Source organism: Scyliorhinus canicula, chromosome 8 (genome assembly GCF_902713615.1).
Source record: "Scyliorhinus canicula chromosome 8, sScyCan1.1, whole genome shotgun sequence".
NCBI classification, from domain to species: domain Eukaryota; kingdom Metazoa; phylum Chordata; class Chondrichthyes; order Carcharhiniformes; family Scyliorhinidae; genus Scyliorhinus; species Scyliorhinus canicula.
The window spans coordinates 4,110,217-4,130,630 of NC_052153.1; the positions used below are offsets into that span (position 1 = coordinate 4,110,217).

Sequence of the window (20,414 nt, forward strand, 5' to 3'; positions counted from 1 at the left end):
CACATTAGAAATTTATCAAGGAGAGCAGCAAATGTAATTTGCACCTAAAAAAAAAAGGAAGGCGACAGATCTGCAGCGTCTGTGAAAATACAGCAAAAAAAAAAAAAACCAAACGGGATGGAGCAAGATCGAAAACAGCCGTGAACACTGCACCTTGGGAAGAAATATTGGCCTTGGGAGAGAGAGAGAGAGAGAGAGAGAGCGTGCAGATTCACCACAATGATACGAGGGCTGAAAAGGTTAAATCATAACGACAGGTTGCAGAAGCAAGGTTTGTAATCCCTCATGTAGAAGAGATTAGGAGGCGATCTCATTGAGATGTTTAAGTTGAGCAAAGGGTAGATATAGAGAAAAAAATATTTCCCAGAGTTGCGGGGGAGAGAGTCCAGAACAAGGGGGGAAAAAAGATTACAATTGTCAGCGAGGCCCGTTAGGGGCGGTGGCACACAAAGGGGTGTGGAAGTCCGGAATGTTCTTCCCACCAAAAAGCCGCGAGGCCAGGCGGAGGAGGTCAACTGAAAATCCCCACAGCCCTGCTGCAGGGGGATTCAGTGCAAAAGACTGCGAAAAGTTCTATAGGTCGGTGGTAGGTTTGCAGGAATAGATCAAGCTCCTTACTGACATCCAGAGTATGGAATATCTAAGCCACACGGAATAGAAACCGCTGCTGAACAAAGACAAAGAATAACCAAATGGCCCGGGATGGACCTTTACCCAGGTCATCAGGAATGGAGGTCGGCTTATCGAGCCAGGCAATAATAACTCCTCAGTTTCTCTTTAGGAAAGTTAGCATTTGCAAGGATAAATAGGTTGTGGAAAGCTGGCTTTGGAGTGGCAGTTCTGGCAAAGCCCACAGATCAGCAGCTGTTCAGAGGGCTAGGAAGACAGCAAGGCGAGCATCTTTTTGATGCAAGTTCCTTGTGCGAACGTAGACCCAGCACATTCACACAGGCTGCGTGCCGGAAAAAAACCTGGCTCAGGGTACTTCACGCCAATTGGATGGGTCAGTCAAAAGAAAGAAAGGCCGAGCCTTTTTTCCGAAATAGAAGGAAGGGCGGTAGTTACAGCAAACAGAATGTGATATCAGATTCGACTGGAGCCGATGGGGAAGGGGAGGCGGGGAAAGAAGCAACTCAACACTCCTCATACTTCAGCTGGTCGGAGAGGAGTGCAAGAAGATTGAAAGCAACAACTGGTCTTCGGGAAGCGGCAATTCTTGCAGGATTCTTGTGCCAAATAAGACATGGCTGGTTGGCGGAGGGTTGAGGTGTTCCAAAAGAGGCAGACATGAAATGGCGGTCAGAAAAGACAAACACAGGGGCGGCTTGTGGCGCAGTGGATAACACTGGGACTGCGGCGCTGAGGACCCGGGTTTGAATCCCGGTCCTGGGTCACCGTCCGTGTGGAGTTTGCACATTCTCCCCGTGTCTGCGTGGGTTTCACCCCCACAACCCAAAGATGTGCAGGTTAGGTGGATTGGCCATGCTAAATTGCCCCTTAATTGGAAAAAAAAGATAATTGGGTACGCTAAAAATTTATTAAAAAAAAGAAGAGACAAACACAGAATTGGGAAGCATGGGTAAAGTTCTGAGAGTCTGTTTGATGAGACGTGGAGTGCCAGATTCAGGATAACACAGGACTGTGCAAGAGCGAAACAAAGCTAATCCCCTTGGCCATTCTCGCAGGGAGAAAACGAAGAGGTCCCGAAAGAAATTTTGCTTGACAGAGGGGGCTTAAAAATTCTGAAGAAACAGTTGGTCAGTCGGATGAAGAGGTGACAGAGCTGACAGGTCAAGAGAAAGGCGAAGGGGCATTGAAACCAAGTGACTCAGGGGAACGGAGAGAGCAGGTGGGAAGCTTTAGGCCGAGTTTGAAAGATGCAGTCGGAAGTCCAAGGGGTCAAAGTGAAAAGGGGAAAGAGCCTGAAAGACAAATATGACACGGAAGGTGATGGAAAAGGAAATCAAGGAACAGGAGGAGGCCAATCACATCCTGGATCCAGCTCCACCAATCAATTCGACCATGATTGATTTGCATCTCAACTCCATTTAGCTGCCTTGGTTCTGGTACCCTGGGGGGGGGGGGAAGAGAACATAAAGATAGGGCACAAATGCGATTGACTAGTCATGGCTCAGTGGTACAGCACTCGTCACAGAGTCAGGTGATGTCAAAACAAAATTCCCCTCCATGGACAGAAGCACAAAATCTAGGCCGACATTCCCAATCTGCCCTCCTCGGTGGGTTTCAAATGATCCCATGGCACTATTATAAACAAAAGCAGGGGAGTTCTACCCAGTGCCCAGGTTGATATTTATCCCCCCAACTAAAACACATCAGCTTGTGATTATTATTTCTGGGAGCTTGCTTTGCACATATTGGCTGCCATGTTTCCCACGTCACTTCACAAAATACTTCATTGGCTGTGAAGCTTCCGGGAGGTCAGGGCCATGCACGTTTCTTTCTTTATGGTCGGTGGAATAGCTGTGCGTGTCTCCAAGGCTGGGGTAAATTGGCGAATCTTTGAGTCTGCGCTCGCATACTGTTCACGAGAGATGCACGCAGGGGTTTGTGGCAGGGGTGGGGAGGTGGTTCCAAAACCAGAGGCCATAAACACAGAACAGTCACTGCTCAATAAAATAGGGATTTCGGGGGGGAAATATCGGAGAGTGCGAAGCTGGATGAAGTCACAAGGCGGAAAGGAATGAAGGGAGATGTTAATGGGGTTGAATGCAGAGGGAAATGGAGCAGGCCCACGTTGGGCATTGAGACTGGAACGGGCCCGTTCAGCTGGTAACGTCTTCACCAACGGCGGCCCTCTTAACATCGCGAGTGGTGGTGGAGGCGTGGGAGGGAACTGGGCGGAGAAAATGTAAACTTTCGAGAATGAAGGGAGCAGCAAAGAGTTGTCGCACGGACAAAAGAGAGAGTGAAGCACTGGCGATTTACAAGTCACACTGAACATCATTGGGAAAAAGCTTGGCAGGATGAAGGTAGTGCAAGAAACACACATTTATAGGCAGTGGGTTAATATCAAGGGCAGTGTTTAGTGGAGGCGACAATCTCGTCTATTATTGATATATTTTACAATACAACCCACACAGCTAATTCTGCAGCTGGGGGCGTCTAGGGCCAGAGCACATGAGGTACACAGGAGTTCTCAGTCCGGCATTGAGCATCGAACTGTCAGAGCTGCATACTACTACTACTAATAATAACTAACTTATCAGACTTCCGCCATTGTTTAACATGTTGTTTGTTTGCAATGACCAAGTTGTGATGGTCAGTGATACGGCTGTCTTGATTTTCTATTATAAAACACTGCATTTAAATGAACACACTTGTTACCTTCTGAAAGGGGTCATTAGTATTATACAAATACAGCACATAAACTGGCATCCAACCTACCGGACTCTTGTTGCCGTCTACTTCAGTCATCTCCGCTTTCTCTTCCTCTTTCAGTTTCTCCTCTTTAGGGCTTTCCTCTCCTCCTTCAGGGTGATCTTCATCTTTCAGCTGATCTTCGCCTTCAGGGTGATCGTCAACTTTCAGCTGATCTGCCCATTTAGGGTGTTCTTCCAATACAGGGGGATCTTCTTTCGGCTGAACCTCCCCTTCAGGTCGATCTTCCTCTTTCGGCTGACTTTCCTCTAGAGGTCGATCCTCCTCTCGAGGTCGATCCTCCTCTCGAGGCCGACCTTCCTCTCGAGGGTGGTCTGCCTCAAGCGCCTTCACCTTTTCGTGGTGGAGCTTTGCCCGTCGGCTGAAGCACTCGTTGTGCTGGGTGAGGTGAGCACTGAGTTCGAGGGTGCTGAGGATTTTACTGGAGCAGTGGTTGCACTCGTAGGTGGGGCTGTGCGAGCGGGTACTGCCGGGCAGCAAGGTGAAGTCTAGTTTCAGGTCCCGGCTGTGATGGTCCGTGTAATGCATGCAGAGGAGCTCTGGTGTGTTGAACGAGAGTTTGAAGCACTTCACACATTTGAAAGGGAGCCATTCGCTCTCTCTCCCATTACTCATTCCCGTAGTTTCGACAGCAGTAACCTCGTCCTTTACACTGCATTCTTCCTGGTCATCAGAGTACACAACAGTGAAGTAGCCATTATACTTGCTTACGTACTGCTTTCGCGGATAGACTCCAGGGTGGCGCTTCATATAGTGGGACACAAGACCCTTTTTCGTGTAGGTTTGGAATGAACATAGTGAACATTTCTTTTTCTCCACTGCCCGCCTCAGCTCCTCACTCAGGGGCGGAGACTCTGGTTTGGACTCGACAGGGAGAATGAGTTTCTCTGGCTTCTTACTGACCATGGTTTTGGAGGCAGCCAAGCAGTGTGTGTAGTATGAATCAATATCGTGGCGTTTTTGGTAGTGAGCGGCCAGCCCTTTGCGGAGTGGGTGAGTGTACACACACAAGGCACATCTGAAGATGTTGTTCTTGCCTTCTGGTTGGGCGCGGACGTTGTTGTGCTTATTACGGTAGTGTCTCGCTATGCCCTTCCTGGAGGAGCAGAAGTATTTGCACAATTGACATTTAAATAAGGTACTGAGTTCCGAACAGCCACTTACAAAGGGAGGAGCCGCAGGAGGTGCGGCCGGTGCTTCCGCTGCTTTATATCCGTCACCGTTATATTCTGCAGAGGTATTTGGTTCCTCGCATTCCGCCGCCTCAGTCACGGAATCGGTGAACATGTCGATGGCCGGCTGTCTGTGGTACTTTTCGTAATGAACCTTGAGCTTCTCGAGGGAGCCATGTGCGTACGGGCACAGCTTGCACCTGTAAGCACCAAACCCTTGCTTTGGCACTTTGGTCATCTCTTCCAAGTCGTTGCTCTGCCCATCGGGGAGTTTCTCGGCCTCATTCATGAAGTCATCGGCCGTGACCTTGATGGAAGGATGGCGCTTCTGGTAGTGCGTTAGGACACCGTGGATCCGAGTGTTAACGTACGGGCAATGTCGGCATTTGTACAGGGTGCTGGGCTTCTCGTCTTTCTCCAGGGCAAACTCTGCCGCTTTCACTTTCACCCCCGGGTGCTTCTTCCCATAGTGGGTCAGGAGGCCGTGCAAATTGTTGTACTCGGATTTGCAAATCTTACACTGGTAGGGAGACCCTGGGGGGACCGAACTGGGGGGGGCTCGAGGGGGAGGATGAATCGGAGAAGAAACAAAGTCCCTTGGGGGCACCTCGTCCTCGACCACACCGGACTCGGGAATGCTGCAGGAATCCAGAGCGGAATAATCGTGCGCGGTGGGGTTATTCTGTTCCGATGCGTCCTTCCCCAGGATAATGTCGAGAAGCACGGACTCGTCGCCGCTGACAGCCCAGGGGTGCAAAGCCTGATAGTGGTTTGTAATGTCCCAAATCGAGGCAGCTTCAAACACGCAATCCCTGCACTTGTAGTGTTTGAGGTCAATGAGTGCGATCTGCGACGGGTTGGCGGAAGGGTCAGGACCTGCCCAGAGTTTGCTGGAGATGTAAGTGTAATCGACAGGATGTTCCGGGTGTCGCTTCTGGTAGTGTATCAATAAGCCACTGGGCTCCTGATGCGAGTAAATACACCATTCGCAGTGATATCCGGCAGTCACCACTCCATCCTGGAATGCCCACCGCAATATAGTTGTGACAGTGGCCTTCACGCTTGGGTGCTGCTTCCTCAGGTGTTTTTTCACAGCGTACAAATAATGGGCCGTGTAGGAGCAGTGCCGACACTTGAAGAACCGCAGCTGCTCGCCCTCCGTCTCCTGCTGAGGGGCGGCCACCGGCACACTGACGCCAGCCTGATTGTTCGTGGCCCTCTCGCGCTGGCTTCTCACCGCTGCCGTGTGCTGGCGGACCAGCTCAGCCGTGGCTTTGATGTCCCGGTGTTTCTTTCGGTAGTGAATGACCACCCCCTTCACCGTTCGGTTCCCGTAGTTGCAATGCTGGCAAAAGAACATTAGTTCCCCCTCCCCTTTCTCAATCAACCTTTGCTGGGGGCTTAGAGCAGCGGCATCATAAGTGGCCTTGTTACTCTGGCTCATCGGCTTTGGAATGAGTGGCCTTGCTGGTGTAATCTGCAGCTCTTCCATAGTCTTCCTCAGGGCTGGAGTCGGAGGTGCATGTTTGATATATTTTGCTGTTACCTTAACCTCTGGGTGTCTTTTCTGATAATGGACAAGCACGCCAACAACCGAGCGATTGCTGTACACACAATGCTTGCAGTAATACAACTGTTCAAATTCAACTGTCTGAGGGGTGGCCGGTCGTTCGATAGTTACTGGCGCAGGACTCATCTCCACAACATTCGGAGCACTGAGTGCAGGGTTCTGCACAGAGACTACACGCATCGTCTTCTGAATTCGAAAATAGGACGCCTTTTCCTCTGGGTGCTTCCTCTGGTAATGGACCAAGACCGAATGCATGTTTGGACTGGAGAACGGACAGACATCACAACTGTACACCACAGCACTAATCATCGACGCCTCTCCCTGCTTCGGGCTCATGCTCTTGGGCGAGTTCATGTTCGAAGGGCTCGAGGAAGCGGCGCGCTGAGATAGTGGAGTGGACGTCGCGATATTCTTCACGCCAGAGTTGAGAATTTCTCTCAGCGTCTGGGACTCGGCGCTGATCTCATTGGTTTGCTGCACCACGTAACTGGAGAATATCATGGAATTGTTAATCTTTACGGTTGGGTGCATTCTTTGGTAGTGAGGCATAAGGCTGCGGACATTTGGACTGGTATAGGAGCAGAAACGACACCTGTACGTCAAGTTGGCTTGATGAAAGTTGAGGATATTCTGAGCTTCAGGATGGAATTGAGCGTAATGCTGTCTCAAATCTTCGAATTCCGCGTACTCCACAAAACATTCAAGGCAGCGGTACACTGCGCTGTGATCGGTGGGATCTTCAATGTACCTGAAGCTGTATTTAATGTAAGGATGCATCCGCTGGTAATGAGTGCTCACACTGCGCGCCACTTTGTTGCTGAAGTTGCAATGTTTGCAATAGTACGTCTTGCCAGAGTCTTCAGCAGCTTCCGGGTTTTCCTGAAAGCTATCCCTATTTTCCGAGCTAACTTTTTTGTAAACCATGTTCCCGATCTGCTTGCGTGACGAGCCGTCGCACTGCCCCGCTGAATTGGAACTGGCGTAAAATTCCTCGTCGTCGGAGAGAGTCAGCTCAATCTCTGCACTGTTGCTAACAGAATAATCCTGCTCCAAAGTGCCATATCCCGTCTCTTCACGCATTCCATCGGTTCCCTCCACCCACATCTGGTGGCCACCATAAGTGTAGTTCTGCATCTCCATCAGGCGATCAACCTTCCCTTCCTCCTCATCTAGATCACCATCCATATCCAATTCCACTTCCACATCCCCCTCTCCCTCCTCCTCCTCCTCTTCCTCCTCCTCTTCCTCCTCCTCCTCCTCCACCTCTTCCTCGACTGCAATCACCGACTCCACCTCGTTAGCTTGTTGGTTGGCCTGACTGATTTTACTCTGCAGGTTGTTTGCTATCTCGTCGATCCTGGTGCGCTTCTTGGCTGGGGACAGATCCAGGGGACTGTCCGTCACCAACCTTTTGCCTTTCTTGAACAAAAAGGAATTCTTGGATGTCGATCCAAGTATGGAGGTCTGGGTTTTCACAATGCCTGGTGATGGGAGAGCTTCAAACTGTGATGATGTAGTGTCCTGTAACGCATCTGCAGTCTCTTCACTCGCGGCCAGCAAAGCGTTGTCGCAGAACGAGTGTTTATGTTGCTGGTGTACGCGCAGTCCCTTTAGGGTAACTGTAGAATAGCTGCACATAGTACATTTGTAAGGATATTGCTGCTTTGAATCCCCAACCAAGGCAGGCTTTTCTCCATTGACCACTTGACTCGGATTTGTATCCACAGTAACTAAGCTGTCATTCAGCGGAGCAGTGCTGCTATTTTGTACGGTAACGGTGTCCCATTCCGAGGAATGGGACTGCTTGTGGGCCACCAGCTTCTGGGCAGTGGTACAGGTGAAAGAGCAAAGGTTACACTTGTGGACGATGGTCCTTCCTGACAGGTGAATGTTTTCAATGTGACGGGAGATACTGCGACGGTGCATCGTGAGAAAAGAACAGAAAGGACACTGGAACCTGTTCATGTACTTCCGGAAGGGAATTCCCTTGGTTTCCAGCAGCTTGGTGTTCCCAACCGTCAACAGCTTCTTCCCAGACCCTTCGGAACTCTGCGATGCCAAAGAGTCCATCTCGTCGACGTCCTGCTGCTCGTCCTCATCGGAGGTACTCCGATCGTCGCTCAACAAACTGCTGGTCTCCAAACCAGAACTGGCCACGTTGAGGTCGGCGATTCCAAAGGAGGACCTCCCGGTCATTCCAGCTTCAGCAGAATCAGGAGAAGCCTTGGGCTTCATTTTGGGAAAGGGAAACTTTATTTTAATGGGAGCAAACCTGGGGACAGCAGCAGGAGCCTGCTTCAAGGCGGAGTTCCCCAACGAGCCTTTCAGAGCAGGATAATGAGGTAACTGCATTTCTCTCTCAGACACCTTCATCGGCAGATAATTAGAGTTAGGAGAGGATTGCGGGACATCCTTTTGTTGGGGCTTTGTGGGACTACCGTTTGAACCAGACTGTTGCTGCCTCAACGATGAAATGATCTTCACCAAACCCTGGGCTAAAAGATTCCGATGTTTCTTCATCAAATGGTCGCACCAGCGCTCTCTCCTGGAGGTGTGGTACCCGCACCATTCACAGCAAAAGCTACCCCTCGACTTGGTTAAGGGTTTCACCTGTGCCTCCAGGATGCTGCGCTCCACCGCGTCCATCGGCACGTCGGCCACCATCTCCTGCACCTTGTTGGCCGCCCTGTGGCACAGCTTCTGGTGCTTGACGATCCGCGCCCGTCGGGGGCTCTTGTACGTGCAGTAGCGGCAAGCAAAGACTTTGCCGAAACCTTCGTGCAGGAGGACGTGGTAACTGGAAGGTGCGGGAGGGGGGGCCATGTCCGACGTCTCTCCGCCAAACGGCGGGCCTTCAACCTGCCCGTGGATCTTCCTGGTATGCTCGCTCAGAAGGTTCCTGGATCGAAAGTAGCGGACACAGTACTTGCACTGAAAAAACTTATTGGCAGGTCTGGACTGCGGATCGACATGATGACTGTACAAAACCGATGGGTTGTTACTGGCGAAATTAGAAGGTCCGGGGTGAAAGGAATTTTGTGCTTTAAAAAGAAAAAGGGAAGCATTATCAACATTTTTCTCGAACTGTTGGCACATGCAAGCGCTATTTTAATTTTCATTCTTTCAGAGTTAAATCGCGGAAAAGCTGAAGCAGCCCTCACTGAACTGGGCTGAGCGAGGATTTCTCTAACTTTTCAATCAAAGGAAAACGTACAGAACGATCGAGGCCATTCAGCCAGTCATTCCTGTGCTGGCCCTCGCAGAGAGCTATCTGATTAAACCCAATCCTCCCCAGAGTCCTACAATTTTCACGTATTTATTCAATTCCCTTTGAAAAGGTTTGTAAATTTGTTTCCACTGGGCCAAATCTCATCAGAGTAAAGATGTGGAGGGGGTGGGGGTCATATTCTTTGCAAAAGATTATTGGATCGGTTGAGAGGGCAAATGAAACGGGGTGACAGGTGACTTGGTCATAAAAATGATGGGAAGGAAATCTGCCACCCCAACCTGGTCTGGCCTATATGTGACGCCAGGCCCACAACAACAAGATTGACCTCCGAGGCGGCCTAAATAAGTCACTCAACGTGTCAATCCCCTGATGACACCAAGATTGGTGGAGTAGTGGATGAGGTGGAGGGCTGTTGTAGGCTGCAAAGAGGCATTGATAGGATGCAGAGCTGGGCCGAAAAATGGCAGATGGAGTTTAACCCTGATAAGTGTGAGGTGATTCATTTTGGTAGGAAAAATTTGAATGCGGATTACAGGGTCAACGGCAGGGATCTGAGGAATGTGGAGGAACAGAGAGATCTTGGGGTTTATGTCCACAGATCTCTGAAGGTTGCCACTCAAGTGGATAGAGCCGTGAAGAAGGCCTATAGTGTGTTAGCGTTTATTAACAGGGAGCTTGAGTTTAAGAGCCGTGGGGTTTTGCTGCAACTGTACATGACCCTGGTGAGACCATACTTGGAATATTGTGTGCAGTTCTGGTCACCTCACTATAGGAAGGATGTGGAAGCATTGGAAAGGGCGCAAAGGAGATTTACCAGGATGCTGCCTGGTTTGGAGGGTAGGTCTTATGAGGAAAGGTTGAGGAAGCGAGGGCTTTTCTCTTTGGAGCGGAGGAGGATGAGAGGCGACTTAATAGAGGTTTATAAGATGATAGAACATAGAACAGTACAGCACAGAACAGGCCCTTCAGCCCTCGATGTTGTGCCGAGCAATGATCACCCTACTCAAGCCAACGTATCCACCCTATACCCGTAACCCAACAACCGCCCCCATTAACCATATTTTTTAGGACACTAAGGGCAATTTAGCATGGCCAATCCACCTAACCCGCACATCTTTGGACTGTGGGAGGAAACCGGAGCACCCGGAGGAAACCCACGCACACACGGGGAGGACGTGCAGACTCCGCACAGTGACCCAGCCGGGAATCAAACCTGGGACCCTGGAGCTGTGAAGCATTTATGCTAACCACCATGCTACCGTGCTGCCCCAAATGATGAGGGGGATAGAAAGAGTGGACGTTCAGAGACTATTTCCTCGCGTGGATGTAGCTGTTACAAGGGGGCATAACTATAAGATTCAGTGTGGGAGATATAGGAGGGATGTCTGAGATAAGTCCTTTACTCAGAGAGTGGTTAGGGTGTGGAATGGACTGCCTACTGTGATAGTGGAGTCGGACACTTTAGGAATTTTCAAGCGGTTATTGGATAGGCACATGGAGCACACCAGAATGACGGGGAGTGGGATAGCTTGATCTTGGTTTCGGACAATGCCCGGCACAACATCGAGGGCCAAAGGGCCTGTTCTGTGCTGTACTGTTCTATGTTTTAAAAACAGCACCATGGGCGTACCTACACCACGCGGACTGCAGCTATTCAAAAAGGTGGCTCCGCTCCTCCTGTTCACCGGCAATTGGAGATGACCATTAAACGCTGGCCTCGCCAGCAACACCGTCATGCCAGGGGTCGGGGCTCGTGTCCATTCCGCAGTTAGCCACAGTACAGCATAAAAACTGCAGGCAAATAATTCCCGAGGACAAATTCTCTCGTCCCGTTAGTCGGAGCTGGTCTCAATGCCCACCAATATAGACGGTCACGCCGGATCCTGCAACTCCTTCCCGCATCATCCATTAGTCAGACAGGCTGATTTTACCCCATCAACTGTGGTTCAGAGACAGCAATCCCAACTCTTTAACGTGATTAATTAATGTCAAAAAACATATCACGATGGGAGGACAAACTCCACAGCTGGTGGATCACTTGCCAAACAGCAAGCCGTTTCAGAAAGCAGGACAAGGGACGCTACCGCAGCAGCTGTGGTAACGCAGAAGCCATTCTGGCAAGTAGGGGATAGCATCTGAGCATGACTCATGTCAAAAAAAAAGAGTTAGGGCAGCACGGTGGCCTAGTGGTTAGCACTGCTGCCTCACGGCGCTGAGGTCCCAGGTTCGATCCCGGCTCTGGGTCACTGTCCGTGTGGAGTTTGCACATTCTCCCCGTGTCTGCGTGGGTTTCGCCCCCACAACTCAAAAATGTGCAGAGTAGGTGGATTGGACACGCTAAATTGCCCCTTAATTGGAAAAAATAATTGGGTACTCTAAATTTATAAAAAAAATAAAACATTTCAATATTTCTTTCTACGGACATTTTGGGAGGGAATTAGGTACAGTTTAGACCATGAATGCACCCTATCACACCACCATTCCTTGTTTGACGACATTAAACGTAGGGTGGGTGATGTACACAGCGACACGTACATAGAATCATAGAATTTACAGTGCCAAAAGAAGGCCATTCGGCCCATCGGGTCTGCACCGGCTCTTACAAAGAGCTTTCCACTCAAGCCCACCTTTCTATCCTATCCCTGTAACCCAGTAACCCCCACTTAAACGTTTTGGTCACTAAGGGCAATTTATCATGGCCAATCCACCTAACCTGCACATTTTTGGAGTGCGAGAGGAAACCGGAGCACCCGGAGGAAACCCACGCAGACACGGGGAGAACATGCAGACTCCGCACAGACAGTGACCCAGCGGGAATTGAACTTGGGACCCTGGAGCTGTGAGGCAACTGTGATAATCACTGTGCTACCCGTACAGCTTTGTAATATTTTAGCACTGCGTTAAAACAAAGGACTTTGACCCAACGCCAGAATCTGCACCAAAATCTAACATCAAGCCCCTCAAAATAATCATTTTCTCCAAAGTGATTTAAATTGCAAGAGGAGATTTGACAAGCGGTACTGAAAAATAAAAGGGTGTGGACGGAGTAAACAGGAAGAACTGTTCTCGTTGGACAACCAGAAAAGGGCCCTGGGTGAAAAGGTGGAGGAGTGGAACCAGGCGAGCTGTTCTTGCAGAGAGATGATGGGCTGAATGTCGTCCCGCTGTGCTGTAACCATTCTATTCAGCAAAATCACAATAGATAATTTGTTAGGGGATGTACGTCATCGAATAACCTTTTCTTTAATTTTAGAGTACCCAATTATTTTTTTCCAGTTAAGGGGCAATTTAGCGTGGCCAATCCACCTACCCTGCACACCTCTGGGTAGTGGGGGCGAAACCCACGCAGACACGGGGAGAATGTGCAAACTCCACACGGACAGTGATCCAGAGCCGGGATCGAACCCGGGTCCTCTGCGCCGTGAGGCAGCAGTGCTAACCACTGCTCCACCGCGTCATCGAATAACCCTAATACATGGAATAACGCTGGAGATGTGTAGATGCAATATTATTTTAAAATATGGCTCACAAATAAAAAAGACGATAGGAATATTATTTGTTCAATGAAAAGGAATTTAGGTGAACGCTCATTCACCACCCTCTAATGAGCTCAAGCAGCTATCACAGTGTTCCAACTTGCCTTCAAAAGAAAAGGCCACTAACCAAATTTAAAATAGAAAAGGCACAACATCGTGGGCCGAAGGGCCTGTAGTGTGCTGTGCAGTTCTATGTTCTAAACTGGAACAGAGCAAAATCTCAGTTCAAACTGGCAAAGGCTAACCGTTCACCTGCCAGTTCGAAGTCTAAAGTACACCAAATGCAAACAATGTGAGGCACTGGTTGAGCGTGTCATCAAGACTGGGCCTGAAACAGTATACCAGGGATATTATAACCAACACCCACTGTCTGCTTGGGTGTGCGCGCGCCTGTGGTGATCTTTTTAAATTTGGAAAGGAACTCACTCACCCGCTGTTTCCACGGGAGAACCAAGCTCAGTCTTCACCGCAGGCAGGTTCCCGTCGGTTTCAGGATCTTGGGTGGGGGTAACCGATTGGGATTGACTGCCATCGTCCTCGGCAGCTTCCATGTGGGGTAAGAACACAGTGTGGACATCCTGGATGTGGGCCTTCAGGTCGTCGTAGGTTTCCGCTCGGTAATCGCATCCATCGCACTGCAGGGCCTCCATTACTTTCAATTAAGAGGATCTGGAACGCAATTAAATTAGCAATTCACTTATTGACTGAAACCAGTGCAACAGAACAAAAAGATGCCGGCTGTCTCAATGGTTTGCACTCTCCTCTCAGTCAGTAGTTTTTGGGTTCAAGGTCCACTCCAGACACTTGAGAAAACCTGCCCAGGCTGGCTCTCTCGGCGAGTGCTGCTCTTAAGATGCCATCTTTTGGTTGAAACTTTAAACTGACGCCACATCCATACCTTCTGAAGACTGGAAAAGATCTCATGGCTCCTATATCAAAAAACAGGGGTGTTTTTCTCACTGGCTTAGGCCAATATTTATCCCCCAATATCAATAAAATAGATTATTGCAGGGCGGCATGGTGGCGCAGTGGTGAGGGGGGGGGATACTCTGATTATTAAAACAGTTCACAACACATTTCTACAAGAAACAAACGGTACAAGCACTAAACTTTGCACTGGAGAGACCAGATACCCTCGCCTCGGTGCCACCCTAAATTGGAAAAAAAAAATAATGGGGTACTCCATTTAAAAAAAGGTTATCTGCTTATTACCCATCACATTTTTCACGGGTCCTTCTCTTTTGTTTTTGCTGGAGGAGTGCGAGGTCACCCATTTTGGTGAGAAAGGAAAGGCAACTTATTATCTAAATGGGGAGGGACTTTGGGGTGCTCCAGTGCAGAGGGATCTGGGTGTCCTTGTGCATGAGTCACAGAAAACCAGCATGCAGGCACAGCAGGTAATAGAGAGAGAGAGAGAGAGAGAAATACAGCACAGAACAGGCCCTTCGGCCCACGATGTTGTGCCGAACTAATAACGAAAGCAAACGGAATGTTGGCATTTATAGGTAAAGGAATAGAGTGTAAAGGTAAGGAAGTGTTGCTGCAATTGTACAAGGCATTGGTGAGACCGCACCTGGCGTATTGCCCACAGTTGTGGTTCCCTTATTTGAGGAAAGATATAGTGGCTTTGGAGGCAGTTCAGAGGAGGTTCACTAGGTTGATTCCAGGGTTGAGGCGGCACGGTGGTTAGCACTGCTGCCTCACAGCTCTCAGGTCCCGGGTTCAATTCCGGCCTCAGGTGACTGTGTGGAATTGGCACTTTCTCCCCGTGTCCGCGTAGGTTTCCTCCCAGAGTCCAAAGATGTCCAGGTTAGGTGGATTGGCCAGGCTAAATCGTCCCATAGTCTAAAAAAGGTTTGGCGGGGTTACTGGGATAGGGTGGAGGCGTGGGCTTGGGTAGGGTGTGTTTTCCAAGGGCCGGTGCAAACCCGATGGGCCGAATGGCCTCCTTCTGCACTGTAGGGATTCTATGATATGAGGGATTGGTCTTATGAGGAGAGACTGAGCAGTTTAGATCTATACCCTCCAGAGTTTAGAAGAATGAGAGGGGAGCAAATTGAGATATACAAGATGATAAAAGGTGTGGATAAAGTAGAAGTTTCCTCCTGTGGGACATTCTAGAACGAAAGGCCATAGTCTCAGGATAAGAGGTAGCAAATTTATAACAGCGAGTTGAGGAGAAACTACTTCTCCCACAGGGTCATGAATCTGTGGAATTCGCTACCCCAGAGTGCGGTGGATGCTGGGCCAGTGAATAAATTTGAGGAGGAGTTAGGCAGATTTTTAATTAGTAATGGATTGAAGGGTTATGGAGAACGGGCAGGACGGTGGAGTCGAGGCCAGGGTGAGATCAGCCATGATCATATTGAAGGGTGGAGCAGGTTCGAGAGGCTAAATTGTCTACTTCTCCGATATATTCTGAGAACTACTGTGTGTAATTCCGCCTTCCATCTCTTGATCTGTGGGGGAGAAGATGGGAGAATGGGGAAGAGGAACATACCAGCCATGATTTCTAGGCGCTGTCGTGATCAGACATTCAAAGGTTGTGGGTTCGAATCCCACCAGAGTCGGTTTTTGGGGCAGCAGGGTAGCATGGTGGTTAGCATAAATGCTTCACAGCTCCAGGGTCCCAGGTTCGATTCCCGGCTGGGTCACTGTCTGTGTGGAGTCTGCACGTTCTCCCCGTGTGTGCGTGGGTTTCCTCCGGGTGCTCCGGTTTCCTCCCACAGTCCAAAGATGTGCGGGTTAGGTGGATTGGCCATGCTAAATTGCCCGTAGTGTCCTAATAAAAGTAAGGTTAGGGGGGGGGGGGGGTTGTTGGGTTACGGGTATAGGGTGGATACGTGGGTTTGAGTAGGGTGATCATGGCTCGGCACAACATTGAGGGCCGAAGGGCCTGTTCTGTGCTGTACTGTTCTATGTTCTATGATTGAATGGCGGAGCAGACCCGATGGGCCAAATGGCCTAATTCTGCTTCTACACCGTATGGTTTTAATGTGCCACCAAGCCACATCAGGACAAGTGACCAATAGTAGGTAAAAGATGTAGATTTTAAGGAACAGAGCGGTTTAGGGATGGAATTATCGAGTTCATGGCTCAGACAGTCAAAGGCACGGCCACCAATAGAGGAATTAAAGCAATGGGGGGGGGAAACACCTCACATTTCTCCAAGAACTCGTGCCCACCTCTTGTTCGTGCTGGTGTTGAGAAGGTCACAAATATATAATTTCCCTGATTCTCCTCCCCCAGCTTGCCCTGGTTCAAACCTTTGCAGTAATTGAAATTTCGAACGCACACTGCAGCCCTCCGAACAACACTTCAACCCAAGCATCTATCCTGCGATAATTGAGCAGTCATGACAGCTTTATTACTGCCTGTGTATGCAAATACAACAAATCCAGAATTCGGCACCAGAACCCCTCTCATTTTGGTAAATACAAACTGCTTTTATCGTTTATTATGGGTTTAGGCGAGATGTGATTCTATCCCAATCTGAAGCAAAATTCTAAAACGCTGTTTACCGTGCCGAGCAGGTTTGTGTGCTTGTTACGAAAAGAGAATGATACAAGGAGGCCGTTCAGCCCACCCTTCCCATGCTAGCCCTTTGAAACATATATCCAATAGTCCCACTCCCCCTGTCCTTCTCCCATCGCCCCCAGAATTTTCTCACCGAGTATTCCTCCAATCCCCTTTTGCAAGCAACCTGCTCAATCGGTTTCCAACCCCCCATCAAAGCGCGCCTTCCAGATCAAATCCCCCTGCCCTGAATGGAAACAGAACCAAGTCACTCAGGGCGCAGTTAAGCATTGGGGTCACCCACATTGCCATGCGTCTGAGTCACACATGGGCCCACAAGGCCGGCGTCCTTCTCTAACAGGAAACTAGTGACAATCCAAAATCCAAAGCTTTGACTGGCGACTGTGCATTTCATTTAAAGATCTTTAAAGCCGAGTTCAAACTCTCAGGCAGTCCTGGTGGGATTTGATCTCACGTTCTCTGGAATATTACAGCAGCAACATAATCCCTATGCCACCCACCCCTCACTGCCACGGACCTATAAAAGAACAGCTTGTTCCCAAAGTTTCGGTACTGAAGGTGGAATGATAGCGATTAACCTTCCCTTGCACTAACGATCAAAGTAGGCAGATATCAATTATAAAAACTTTACTGGTCTATGTACTTCCTGTCCATCACACATCGTTTGACAACGTCCAATCTGAATCTGTCACACGGTTTGGATGGGTGAGGGGTTGGTTGGTGGGGGGGGGGGGGGTAAAGCAAGGGAAATCACAATTCTGAACTAATCCAGCATTTGCTTAAAAACTTTCACACAATACGAATCCAGGAGTCAGAGAATTGGAGATCGTGGAGGTGAAATCCCCCCCCTCGTTTTCTACATTCACATCCCCTGGATCTAGCTCCTAATCACCCAGATCAGGTGCTGCCCCCATATTCTGCTGATTGCCCTGGTTTAGGGAAAGTTTTCATTAACTTTTACACACACACAGACCATGAAGCTTGGTTCTAAAGACGTTTCCATTTCAAAGTGACAAGTGTACACCAATGAAAGGCCGCACGGTGGCGCAGTGGTTAGCACTGCCGCCTCAACAGAGCCACAGGTCCCGGGTTCGATCCCGGCCCTGGGTCACTGTCCGTGTGGAGTTTGTACATTCTCCCCGTGTCCGCGTGGCTTTCACCCCCACAACCCAAAGTTGTGCAAGATTAGGCGGATTGGCCACGCTAAATTGCCCCTTAATTGGAAAAAAATAATTGGGTACTCCTGAATTTATTAGTAAAAAAGTGTACACCAATGAAACTGGATCAGGTAAAGTTGCCACAGTCCCAGATGGCCACGGGCTGTTCTCTCTCTCTGAGGGGGGAGAGCTGACTAGTGGGGATTTAACCCGAGGATCGCCATACCTCAGGCGAGGGGCAAGGTTGAGAAGGCGGGGCCTTCATGAAAATACAAATCAGTTCAGGGCAGATTTCAAGTCATTTTTTAAAAATGGGTCGCTCACGGGCGAACAACCTTCATTTGAAAAAACAATTAGACCCCCATTCTCAGCTGCATTAAGAAAACCGCTTCGAATTACCATTGTTCAGTACAAAACGCAAAGAACAACCCCATTCTTCAACAGAGATCAGCGAGGCCCGCACTTTTCCGGATTTATTTCTCGTCATCACCCTGTCGAACTGGAAAAGTTTGGGAGTCACAAACGAGATGTCAAAGAGTCTCCACGTTGCTCTGGAGCTACAAGGTTACAGACCCCCGCCCGCCTCAGTGTCCTTTACACATGTTTGGCCTCCAGCCACCCTCTGGGTAATGCCACAGGCGGTTGGCACATATTAGGTTTGGAGACATAAAAGCAAATTTTAGTCAAGCATGCAAAAAAATATTTTTAAAAAAAATAATATATACACAATTTCCAAGTAGAGAGAGAGAAAGACCCTCCCCCCAGCAAACAAAACAGTGTTTTCGGGACTCTTAAATATATATATCAAAAGAAGAAAGTCAAGCCTGACCTCTAATTGACCTGACTATCTGCCAAGAACAATTAGCCTTTCATTCAGGCAGGAAGATAGTAATTACACCTTGTAATCTTAAAGGGACACAACTGTTGTTAACACACAGCTGCAATTTTGCACCAGAATGATACGGTGTTGAGTATTACGGTGTGGTGCGCCTTCCCCTGCGAAAGCAATAGCAACGTGCGCAGGACACCCAAGGTTTCAAATAGTCTTGTCCGGCCTGCGTCAGAACGGAGTTGGTGTTGGGAGCAGAGGACACAGTGGCGTTGGTTGTCCCATTGTTCAACCGCAAAGCATTCTTGCTCATCCAGTTCCCAGCATCACACGAGCTATCGGACACATGACTCTCCAAAGACTGTCCACCATTGACAAATCCCCTCCCCCCAATCATGCCACGCACCTAAAATGACCGGGGTGGGGGAACCCAAGCAAGGAGTCAGAAGCGAGGGAAGCACAGACAATAGCAAGAGACAGAAAGGAGAACAGGAGAAGTGATAGGCAGAGACGTCAAGGGTCAGAAACAAACAGGGCCGCAGTGAAAAATAACAGGAAAGGGGCAAGAAATGTTAAAAAGATCAACCTCAAGGCTTTCTTTGTACCTTACGGAGCATTCGCATTAAAGTGGATGAATTAATTAATAGATATTAACAGTTTATGATACAGTTGGGATAACGGAGACATGGCTGCAGGGTGACCAGCGGTGGGAATTGAACCTCCAGGGGTTTTTAGGAAGGACGGACAAAAAGGAAAAAGAGATGGTTAATGAAGAAATTAACGCAATAGTGAGGAAAGATATTAGCTCCGACGATGTGGATTCTGTATGGGTAGAGCTGACAAATACCAAGGGACAAAAGAACCTCAGTAGGGGTTGTATATAGACCCCCAAATTGCAGTGGTGATGTTGGGAATGGCAGTAAACAGGAAATTTGAGATGCATGCGATTAAGGAACATCTGTAATTATGGGCAATTTAATCTGCATTTAGATGGGAAAAATCAAATTAGTAACAACACCGTAGAGAAGGAATTCTTGGAGTGTATATGGGATGGTTTTATGGGCCAATGCGCTAAGGAACCAACTAGCGAACAGGCCATCCCAGACTGGGTATTGTGCAATGAAAACAGAATCATTGGCAATCTAGTTGTGTGAGACCCCTTGTGGATGAGCGATCATAATATAATTCATCAAGATGGAGAGTGAATTAGTTGATTCCGTGACTCGAGTCCTGAATCTAAATAAAGGAAAATATGATGGCGGACAGCGCGGTGGCGCAGTGGTTATCACTGCTGCCTCATGGCGCTGAGATCCCAGGTTCGATCCCGGCCCCGGGTCACTGTCTGTGTGGCGTTTGCACATTCTCCCCGTGTTTGGGTTTCGCCCCCACAGCCCAAAAGATGAATGAAAAATGAAAAATCGCTTATTGTCACGAGTAGGCTTCAAACAAAGTTACTGTGAAAAGGCCCTAGTCGCCACATATCTCGTGCCTGTTCGGGGAGGCTGGTACGGGAATTGAACCCGCGCTGCTTTAAAAGCCAGCTATTTAGCGCATTGTGCTAAACCAGCCCCAGTGCACGGTGGGTGGATTGGTCACACTAAATATCCCCTTAATTGGAAACATGAATTGGCTACTTCAATTTGATCAATTGGGGAATGTTACTTAAAGGGATGATGGTAGATTGGAAATGGCAAAAATTCAAAGGGTGCGGAGTAGCATGGTGGCACAGTGGGTTAGCACTGCTGTCTCACGGCGCCGAGGTCCCAGGTTCGATCCCGGCCCCGGGTCACTGTCCGTGTGGAGTTTGCACATTCTCCCCGTGTTTGCGTGGGTTTCGCCCCCACAACCCAAAAGATGTGCAGGGTAGGTAGATTGGCCACGCTAAATTGCCCCTTAATTGGAAATAATGAATTGGGTACTCTAAATTTATATATTTTTTAAATTCAAAGAGTGCATGGGTGAACTGCAACAATTGTTCATTCCTG

At 49.0% G+C, this 20,414-nt stretch overlaps 1 protein-coding gene across 7 annotated transcripts in view; it reads right to left on the reverse strand.

Annotated features, from left to right (window-relative positions):
• Window positions 1–20,414, reverse strand: part of znf462 (zinc finger protein 462) — a 104,642-nt gene that overhangs the window by 41,997 nt on the left and 42,231 nt on the right. For all 7 annotated transcript variants that reach the window (XM_038804037.1, XM_038804036.1, XM_038804039.1 and 4 more), the window contains 2 exons: window positions 13,337–13,575; window positions 3,406–9,182 (listed from right to left, as the gene is read on the reverse strand). In XM_038804037.1, coding sequence (XP_038659965.1) covers window positions 3,406–9,182; window positions 13,337–13,556 — 5,997 coding nt within the window. In that variant the 5' untranslated portion in view covers window positions 13,557–13,575. The remainder of the gene's footprint in view (window positions 1–3,405; window positions 9,183–13,336; window positions 13,576–20,414) is intronic.